Source organism: Camellia sinensis, chromosome 7, assembly GCF_055761805.1.
Source record: "Camellia sinensis isolate YWXY chromosome 7, ASM5576180v1, whole genome shotgun sequence".
Classification (NCBI taxonomy): domain Eukaryota; kingdom Viridiplantae; phylum Streptophyta; class Magnoliopsida; order Ericales; family Theaceae; genus Camellia; species Camellia sinensis.
In genome coordinates, this window is record NC_138967.1 from 146,770,406 (window position 1) to 146,781,657 (window position 11,252).

Sequence of the window (11,252 nt, forward strand, 5' to 3'; positions counted from 1 at the left end):
CATGAGCCTCGTTTGGATCTCGCCTTGCGCCTAGGTCCTAGGAAACCTTGGCGCTTTAGTGCGCCTATCGCCTTTAATAACACTAAGATATATATATATATATATATATATATATAATATGCATCTTGTATATATGTTGTATGCATGACCTATGTACCTGACATTGCATTCCATAAGTCATGTTTCTCTATATTGGAGTATCTTCATGGTAGAATCTCATATCGAATAAAGAACAAAAAGAGAAGAGTCTTAATATATTGCATGAACTCTCCTCTTACGGCTTAAGTTTTTAAGTAAGTAGGAGTTTCAAACAATGTGTGGATGTTTGGGAAGTGGATTTTTTTGTAGGTTTTTTTAGTTGTAGGATATTATTGGAGAAAAAAAAAAAATTGTGTTTGGGAAGATAGTTGAGTTTTTTTGTGATTGGATGTGATACTTGTGAGAGAAAAAGTGAAATGATTATGGGGTTTGATGTGATATTTTGTTTGGATTTATTTTTTTTGATTTTATAACCAATTTGTCTTTTAGTAAAAAAAAACCAAAAAAATTCCTTCCCAAACAGCGCCTATATGTGGATTCTAGTATTATGTACGTGTGGGTTCTAAAGTTTATCTCTGATATATTGGGCCAGTATTATTGCCTGTATGTGGGCTCACCAGATTCCCTAACACTCTACCCAGCACCCAACCAGCACAAGTGAGTGATGCTAACACTCCACCCACCCACCCACCCAACCAGCCCAAGTGAGAGAAGTCAAAAGGTAATGAAAAATGAAATCATAAAGTTGAAATACTCCACTCCCAATCACCCAATTTTCAAAACCAAAGAACACTTAACCAATCTTGATTGTAGTCGACTCATTCAAAGCTTATACAACTACTAACATAACTCAAAACAGTGAAAGCTAAAACCAACACAACCACAAACGAAATGCATTTATAACAGTCCCTTTTGCAGTTTCCATCTTGAATGGTATTCAAAATTTGAATGAGTCTTGTGAAGACTATTATGAACATGTAATTATCACACATCATCTCCTTTTTCAGTCCCTTACGCTGTGTTTGTTTGGATTTGGGAAGAGATTTGGAAAGGGAAAGGGAAAGAAAAATGAAAAAAGCAAGCGAAATGTAAATAAAATATACCTACATTTCACCTAAATTCACACGCCTTTTCCCTTTCCTTTTCCAAATCCCCCAACTAAACACAATGTTAGTCTTCGTTGTAGAATAGAAGTGGAATTTGAAGGACACTACTAAAGACTCGGTGAAGAGGTCTATTTTCAAGAATGTGCAAGCTTATGATCTATCTTAGCAAATCCAACACTCAAAATCTTGTCTATAAAAGCTCCTACTAATTACCATTCTCTTGCTCATCCAATACTTCTAGGGAGATCTATATAGTTAACGGAATATGGGTTCCTCTTTGTATCCCTTTGTGTTCATGCGTTTACTCTTCCTAGTCTCTTGCTTTCATCTTATAATAACATCTGGCTCTGATTCTAACTCTTTCGTGCAGCCACTACCCAGTGCTGATGAGACCTCGGCCCTGTTGCAATTCAAGCAAACCTTTTCAATTGACAAATCCGCTTCTAGTGATCCTTCTTCTTATCCGAAGGTTGCATCATGGAAGCACAAAAAAGAAAGTAGCAATTGCTGCTCATGGGATGGTGTCGAGTGTGACCAGGACACAGGTCATGTGATTGGCCTTGACCTCAGCAGCAGTTTCCTCTATGGTTTTCTGAATTCAAGTAGCAGCCTCTTCAGCCTAGTTCACCTTCAAAGACTTAACCTCGCCGACAATGACTTCAATTACTCTTGTATCCCATCAGAAATTGGCCATCTCTCAAGGTTAACAAGTCTTAACCTTTCCCTATCTCTATTTTCATGTCAAATCCCTCCAGAGATCTCAAAATTGTCAAAATTGGTTTTGCTTGATCTTTCTTACAATTTTGATCCTCTTTATGATGTTAGTTTTGCTGACAGTATTCACTCATCAAAAGCAAGACTATTGAAACTTGAAAAGTTTGGTCTGAGAAGCTTACTTCAAAACTTGACTAACCTCAAAGAGCTTCATCTAAGTAAGGTGATCATATCTTCGGAAGTACCTCATACATTGACCAACTTAACTTCCTTGACAACTCTCGTTCTAGAAGATTGTGGGCTGCGTGGTGAATTCCCAGTAAGCATATTCCATCTACCAAAGCTTCAAGTTCTCAATTTGTGTTATAATGAAAATCTCACTGGCCATTTGCCCATATTTCACCTAAATAGCCCCCTTCAGGATCTAGAACTTGCTGTCACCAATTTTTCTGGCAAGCTACCAGACTCGATTGGAAATCTTAATTTCTTGAAGACTTTAGATTTCACTGAATGCTATTTCTCAGGGTCCATTCCAGCTTCACTTGGTAACCTAACACAACTAACCGATCTGTTCCTTTCGTATAATCTATTGCAAGGCCCAATCCCAGGCTCATTCTCTGAGCTAAAGAATCTTAAAGCTGTTTATCTTTCTTACAATAATCTCAGCGTCTCTGAGCTTGAAATTTTTTTTAAGCTTAAAAATCTTACTGAGCTCAATTTGTCTGGTAGCCAAATAAAATCGCTGCCCAAAAACACTACTAATACTACTCTTCCAAAGTTTCAGATGTTACTACTAGGTTCATGCAACTTGAGGGAGTTCCCAGATTTTATACACTTCCAACACGAACTTGAGGTTCTGTATCTTCATGAAAACAATATTCATGGCCAAATTCCATCATGGTTTTCCAACACAAGTAAAGAAACTCTGAGGCTTTTAGACCTTAAGGAAAACTTTCTAACAGGCTTTGAGCAGCATCCAGATATGCTTCCGTGGGTTAATTTAATCATGGTAACCCTTAGCCATAACATGTTGCAAGGACCATTGCCAATTCCACCATTATCCACCCAAACTTACAGAGTCTCATACAACAGATTGACAGGAAAAATCCCACCATTGTTATGTCGATTGAGTTTTCTTCACACACTTGATTTGTCTAATAACAACTTGTCTGGAACTATTCCTCCATGTTTGAGCAATTTCAGTGATTCTCTATCAATCCTGAATCTCAAAGGCAACAACTTTCATGGTCCTATTCCTCACCCGTACAATAAAGGAAACACATTGAAGATGATTGACTTCAGTCGTAATCAATTACAAGGGAAGGTGCCAAGATCATTGGCTAGTTGTACTGTGCTTGAGATTCTTGATCTCTCAAATAATCTTATTGAAGATACTTTTCCCTTTTGGTTGGAAGTTCTTACAAAGTTGCAAGTTCTCATCTTGCAATCCAACAAATTCTATGGTGCAATAGGAAGTCGTGAAACTAAGTTGGTGTTACCAAATTTGCGCATCATTGACCTCTCTCATAATGGCTTTACAGGTGACCTTCCAGTAAATTACTTTCGAAATTGGAACGCAATGAAATTTTTTGACATGGACAATATGACATATATGCGTGCACTCACAAATTTCCCAGCACAGAACAACATATTGGGCCGAGAAAGCTATTACTACACAATGACCATTACAAACAAAGGTGTAAATAGAGAGTATGAGAAGATCTTGAATATCTTCATTGCCATTGATTTCTCAAGCAACAAATTCAAAGGGGAGATTCCAGAATCTATTGGAAACCTCAAGGGGCTCCAGCTACTCAACCTTTCCAACAATGACCTTAGTGGTGGCATCCCATCATACTTAGCGAACCTAACAAAGCTTGAATCATTGGACCTTTCTCAAAACAAGCTCTCAGGGGAGCTTCCCCAGCAACTAGTGCTTCTCACTTTCCTTGCTTTCTTAAATGTCTCAAATAACCATCTCACTGGACCCATTCCACAAGGGAAGCAATTCAACACGTTCGAGAACAATTCTTATGAGGGGAATTCAGGATTGTGCGGAGAGCCTTTGTCAACAAAATGTGGAATGTCAGAGGCACCACCACCATCACCATCACCACCATTGAACTCAAAACAAGATAATGATTCAGTGTTCCCAAGTGCAATTGATTGGATTATCATATGCATGGGATATGTGAGTGGGATAATGGTCGGGATGGTTATTGGGCACACAATAACCACAAAGTATCACGAATGGTTCATTGAGACTTTTGGAAGGAAGCAAAGGAAGCCGAGAAGAGAGAAAAGGAGGAGGCAAGGAAACTGAAGTTGATAAGGCATTGTTTTGCAATAAGTTTATACTTGTAGGTACGTTTTTAGATTTATTGTATTGTTTATTTATAATGTTTTTGTGATCTATTTTTAGATAAAATCATGCAACTCTGGCTTGTACTGATGGAATGGCACAGATTGTCTTACCCAAAATTCCTATTCCCGTGTATTCAAAGCACTCTCAATCGCACAATCGTGCCTTTAAATTTCTTTATTTCAAGATTCTTGGCACATCATACGGTTGATTGTTCATTAAGTACAGGAATATGAGATTTTGGATATAGAGAATCCCTAACTTTATGGCATTATTACTATATGTATTTCATTTCACAAAGACAACAAAGAATGTTGGATGGGCGTAAGATAAAACATATGACTTGAGGCTTTTTTGAGACCGACTTACAAATCCCTATGCCTGTGTTCAAGGGGTTTGGCCCCTTTACCCTTTCAATGAAATTAAAAAAATATGTCCTTTAATTTATTTCTTCCCAACCATATGTTCACAAATTTCTTTGTATGTTTTCTATAGGGGTTATTGCGACACCGTCAAAGAAAGACAACTTTTGTGCATGTTGGAATTTCATGGAGTGAGAATGTTCTTTGAGCTATGATTAATTTTCTTACGGTTTCAAGGCTGTGAAAGTAGAATTATTTGGACAATATGATGTTTCTGTAATTTGAATTTGAACTTTTGAACAATGTGATGTATTAAGTAATAAGTAGTAATTGTAATGGCAGGGGAAATTATAGCAAAATGTGTAAACATAAAATTTCACGGGTAATATCATGTCCTCTACGACATCTAACCACTAAGTCCAGCGGAAACTTTCAGCTACCCGTCACTATCGGTCACCAAATCCGTCCACCGTCCATCTCCAACCATCAAATCCAGCAACACATCAAATATATTTCTCTATTTTTATTTTTATTTGATTTCAAAATATTTTTTTTGTACACCAAACAAGTTTTCTGTTTTTGTTTTTTAACAAAAATTAAACGAAAAAATGCTTCTTACCTTTTTGTAAGCTGAAAATGTTAACAAATGAGATATAAATTATTAAAAAAATTCATTAAAAACAAAAATACACGAAAATAAGAAAAAACTTAATTTTCAGAAAGTTAACCTATACCAAACACAGTGTTGAGTGTGGATTATTTATGGTAAATGTTACAAGCTCACGTTAACCTTAGACACCTTTTAATTTTGGATGAATTACATTTACCTGCTTAATTTTTTTGAAATTCATTTTTACCAACTCTACACCACCACCAACCTACCACCTCTCTGCCACTAACACTAGTACACTACCATCACCATCCTGCAACTGCCTCCCCATTATTACCATCACCACCTCCGCCGCTACCGCAACAACCACTGGCACCATCAAATTCAGTCATAACCAAACAGTAAAAAACATTTTATGCCAAATAATTTTTTTTGAAAAATGTTTTCCATAAAAACAAACGAAGTGTTAATTGGATTGCAAAGCAATACGCACATAGAAATTGTCAAGAATGCAATAGATTTTGCATTTGACTTCTGTTTCTGAACCACTTCAAACATTGAGGTTAAAGTGACACCAAATTAATAGTCTAAGGCTTTAATTTGTCTTATGCAATTGATCATACAACTACTAAATCAATTAAAAATGGCTAGAGTTCAACAGAGAAGATGTCCACTTCCAGTGCTAAGTATGACACGAAATTGAAATTTACAATGTTTCAAATCGGAATCACACCTTATTTTGAATTATAAAAACTTTGAAATCAAGACTTTAAAACATTAAATAATGATCTGATAAACCACGATCTAACAAACAAATCTTCTCATAGCTGAAGTTTTACATTGATAATGAATCTCAAAAGGCAAACATATCAGCGCAGCACAAGACAATTACATCTCTACGTAGAAAATTGAAAGAACCTACCACGTCCAATTGCCTAAACAACCGATTAGTAAATTACTTTTACAACTTCCTATCATTCTCTGCTTCCTCTAGCATTGTTGATTGGGATAGGTTTCTTTCCAATTCAAGTGGACGATCAATCAAGTTTCTGTGAGAAGGTCGAGGAAGTCCAATTTTTCTGAGAGGGCCAGGCATTGCACTACCAAAGAACCTACCACGTGACTGACTTCCTTGTTGATTAATGCATCTCCTCAACTCCGACCTTTCTGCTATACCCTTGTCAAGGACATTACTAGATTTTTCCTTCTCCTTGAAAACTTCATTTCCTTCTTTAAGTAGAAGTAGGCTTTCCATGTAATCCTCCAAATGAAACGATCGCTTCAACCCATGGATTCCATTTGCCCGATCTTGAAATCATAAGTAACCAACTTCCTCTCTCTATCTTCTGCCAAAAATTCACCGTTATTTAGAAATCCTACAACCTTGCATATCCCGAAATCAACTGTGAACAATTTAGTCCATGACTCAACCACACCATACTATTTCATCACCCATATATCACAATTCTTACTTAGATATCCACAATCTGTATCATAATGGAACAAACAAATCGATTCCTCATACACCGCAATTGATGCAATTCGTCTAAACACATTAGCAAAACAATTTGGCAGCTTTATCTCATGGAACACTTCACTACCAATGTCGAATGACAATATCAAATAGCACCTTATTCCTTCGTCATTGCCTCAAAACCAATCCAGTGGCAAGCCTGGTTCACAAAAACATGCGAAACACATTGCATCAAGTTATATGAGGGGGAACAGTATCAATTGTTCTCCAAGCCCGTATGCTAAGCATATAAACATCGACCTCTGCTGGAAGCCTGTAACCAAAGCGCTCGTGAAAATACACAAGTATCACCACCTTAAAATCATTACTTAGGGGATCAAAGCCAAAGCCAAACCCAAGATCAAACATATAAGAACCATGAGACTTACATGTAACATGAGGCATAGATTCAAACATCTCTTGATTGATGGGTTCCATAAAATGGTAGTCTGATCATGAGACGACAAGCACACTAATCTGTTACACAAACCCACTACCCTCAAATAGTACTTTGTCCAGTTTGTAAATGGGCAATCAAATGTCGTACACTCATTGACTGCGTTGTTTTTGCAGTGGAGTGTGAACTGATCTTTGTCATCAGTGTGGTGCCTAAGTATTAGTAATTCATTGTTGTTGTTTGCAAGAGTTTGGTTTGTGTGTGATGTGATGAAATTGGGACTGTTGATTAGAGAGTTCCATGATTTGCATACACACCTCATTTGTAATAGTGACTTCACAGGTAGTCTTGCTAAGATATCAAACACCACTTCTTGTGGTAGATTGTCCGACATATTGTTCGCCTTGTGAGATATTTCTCTGGTTTGGTTATGGTTTTGCCTTCAGATTTTCAGAGATTGATCTGTTCCTTGCACTCTCATGGAACTCTCACATTTGATGTTCCTTCCAACCTGAAATTCATATGATGAGATAATTGTCCAGTCAGAAGTGACAAATTGTGGGATATATTTGAGGAAGTTTTGGCATCATTAGAATGGACTCCATCACTAAGAAAAAGCTATGTTTGTAGATTAGTAGAAGAATACAATGTTATGAACCTAATGCTCATTGGTTTTATACATATTATTCTCTTTAAAATAACTTTCCATATTGTAATAATTCCCTATGTTCTAATTGTCACTTTCATTTTTAAAATTTTGAGTTTGAGTCAAATCAATTTAATTTCACGTCATTTAATCAATACAAAATAGGGAAATGTTTTTTTCCCCGAATTTGAGCCCCCCCCTCCCCCCGCCCGAATCCCCCGAATCAGATAGAAGAGAAGAGAGAAAGAGAAGAGAGGGGAAGAGGAGGAAGAGAGGGGAAGAGATGGCAGCCCCTCCGGCCGATCGTCGCCCCACTGTCGCCTCGTCGCAGCCCCGCCGTCGCCTCCGCCTCTACCTCGCAGCTGTTGATATCACCCCATGTGAAGGGGGTGATGTTTTTTCTTCTCCATGGGAACACACACAAGTCAAGGAAGGAGGCCACCAACCAAGTCAAGAATGGAGGCCACCAACCATGTCAAGGAAGACGGCCACCGAAATGAGAAGAAATGAGCTGGCCACGTGCAAGGCTAGCCTCTCCACCTTCATCTGTAATGTGTATATATAGAGAGGTTGAGAGGAGAGTTGAGAGTGAGCAAACTGAGAGAACAAACCAAAGAGTGAGAGATGTGAGGCGGAGAGACCGTCTCTCTCGGTGTGAGCGAGGGAGACGGGAGAGTGGCTGAGTGAGGAGAGTGTGAGCTCCCCCTCTATTGTAATCTTTCTATAATCTCTCCATTGGTATAGTGATAACCGGTTACTATCTCGTGGACGTAGGCTTTAACGCCAAACCACGTTAAATATGGTGTCTCATTCTGTGTGGGTGTGTTTTTCTGCTTGGTATGATTTCTATAAGGTCTTGGGTGGGATTCCCGATCCCAACAATTGGTATCAAGCCTCGTCGGTGACATTTCAGAACAAAAACAGTGTGTTGTTTGAAACAGCCCAGAAATCAGATTGCTCAAAATCAGATTTTGAGCATACCAGGAGCAAGGGCTCGATGAGAGGAGTCCAAACATACAAAGAAGAGCCCTAGAGGAGCAAGGACACACCTTCACGCGCCTCCTGAAAATGGCGCGTGAGGCCTAGTCTCGGCACATGCCTTCACACACCGTGCAGACATACGGTGCATTGTTTCAGTCTCGTGCACGCGCCACAAGCGCGACGCGAGGAAGAAGGTGACTAAGGATTAACCGTGTGGGACACGCGCCAGCCACGTGGCACCGCGCCAACAGCCACGTCAGCAGTAGCATGTCAGCACCACTGCCACGTGTCATCCACGACATCGACACATGGTGTCCAGTCATCGACACGTGGCGTCCCACGTCATCGACACATCAACCAGTCAGCGCCACATGGCAGCACAGTCATCTGCCACGTCATCGATCAGAGGTGGGATCTAGTGTGACGCGGCAAAAGTGCAGCCGCCTGAGGAAGGATCCAGTGCTTCGCGGCTAAGGTGCAGCCTCATGAGGAGTGATCCAGTGTGCTGCGGCTATGGTGCAACTGCAAATCTGAGGCGTACAAAATGTTTTGGCTTGAACTAAGCCATTTGGAGTCTATTTTTGGTGATCCAATAGTGGTTTCCAACTATTTGGACTATTCTGGACACATCCGTACGGTCAGATTTTGGAATCGGATATTCTGTAAAAAGAAGGCAGATTAAAGTGGCAGACGGCATCAGTTACAGCGGACAGAATATTCTGTTGGTACACCGAATATTCCCTAAACTTCTAAAAATTGCAATTTGGCCCAAAATTTTCAAAAAATTGTGGTGTAGCCCAACTTTCAGGGATATTTTTCAGTGAGGTCCCCGGAAGTGCAGCGATGGTTGGTCCTAGCTAAACGGACCGTTCCGGACGCAACCGCGAGGTCAGAATAGTGAAATTCTGAACGGTTTTGAAAGATTGTCAAAATATGGGAGTTTGTCATCTTCAATAGACGAAGGAAGGTTGCCGGATATTGTAGAACGCTGCGGATTCACTGAAGAGGTTAGAATGGGCAGATTCTAACCAGATTAGACAACCAGATACAAATCGAGATAGATCATTGAAGACCAAAGGAGATCAAGCTTAATCAAATGAAAAATCAATGGAGATCAGGATTGGTCAAGGGAGATCAGAAGAATTGCATATGATTATCTCAAGATCAACAATGTCTAGGAAAGTTCTGTCAAAAAGACACTGTCTAAGGAGACTGGTTCTTAAGTGGGACCGATTGTGACCCCACCAGTCTTTCCTGGGAACTTTCCTGGTTGTTGATGTGATCGGAAGATCTAGTTCAATCAAAAGTCCACTTCATCAGATAGATGATTGGCAACCAGTGCAGGCTCAGGGGAATGTTGTGGCAGTTGGAGCTAATGTCAAACATAATACAAGAAGTACTGGTAATATGTAAGCGTAGAAGAGCAACAGCTGCAGTAGTGCACACATAAGGTGTAGGAGCACGTAGTCACAATAGCACAGATGAGTTCGCAGGAATGTCATACAAGGTGCAGGTATACAACAGTGCAAGAGTACGCAGCAGAATCGTACAAAGGTGCAGTGTGCCGGATTTTGGCCTGGTAGCATCAACTAGTTCACAGAAAAAAAAAAAAAGCTCTAGACAAAGAAATTGAAAGGGATAAGACGATGCAGTGCACACCCAAGGAGAGGCAAATCTCTTTCTTTGTCCTGAATCTGGTTTGTGGCAGTGAAGTCGCGATGGGCACCCAGAGAGTTTGGGTGGAGTCACCTCAATAGGGAAACGGTGAGCATTCTATTGGAGGATGCAAGTACGTGGTGATAGAGGTGCGAGACATGCAAGATGATGTGTGGCAGTTGAAGACATTCCAAGTAGGATGTGTAGATTCACTTCGGATACTCGGTGGAATGGAGGCATATTTGTACAACGGTGTTTTATCATCCATGTGGGTGATGGGGGTGAAAAATTTTGTTCACCCAGTTGAAGCCAATTGGAAGCCAATTGAAGACCTTTTAGAGTCAGTTGCAAAAGTTATCAGTTCATTTGGAGACTCTTGGATTAGTTACAGAACTTCAGAGTTCATTGGGTTTTTCTCTAGGGGATAGAGAGAACGAGCATTGGCAGTGTGTACTAAGGAGATTTGGCATATGTAATAAGTCCAATTAGTAGTACTTTATTGGCATTGGCCTCTGTGGAGGCGTTGGAGATTCTTCATGGATCGTTGTTGGAAGACTCGCATCTGGTGGAGCCTTGGTTTCCGCATTTGTCGATTTGAAGAAGGTGTGACAATCTACTTTAGATCTTGGTGGAGCTTTGGCATTTTTTGTTCAATGTCTATTAGAGGCATTGTTGTTGGCAGTCTTTCACAGATTATTGGCGATTTTTAGAGTCGTGGTTTATTGAGATTCATCATCACAATTGGGATCTATGATCGTGTCTGATTAGATCCAAGGGTGTCTCCGGTTTGTGAGACTTGATTGTTTCTTCTTGTGGATTTTCATTTTCGCAATCTGTTCCATATTCGAAGACATCAGCTATTGGTA

At 39.7% G+C, this 11,252-nt stretch overlaps 1 protein-coding gene across 1 annotated transcript; it reads left to right on the forward strand.

Annotated features, from left to right (window-relative positions):
- Positions 1 to 1,214: 1,214 nt before the first annotated feature.
- LOC114286039 (receptor-like protein 7) lies at positions 1,215 to 4,971 on the forward strand. Its single transcript, XM_028229124.2, has 2 exons — positions 1,215 to 4,223; positions 4,717 to 4,971. Exon 1 carries the CDS (start codon positions 1,411 to 1,413, stop codon positions 4,180 to 4,182), a length of 2,772 nt encoding a protein of 923 aa, XP_028084925.2. The 5' UTR covers positions 1,215 to 1,410; the 3' UTR covers positions 4,183 to 4,223; positions 4,717 to 4,971.
- The last annotated feature ends 6,281 nt before the right edge of the window (positions 4,972 to 11,252 follow it).

What these genes read in the sequence shown, in the direction of transcription:
- LOC114286039 (XM_028229124.2), top strand. Translation starts at nt 1,411, where the DNA reads ATGGGTTCCTCTTTGTATCCCTTTGTGTTCATGCGTTTACTCTTCCTA.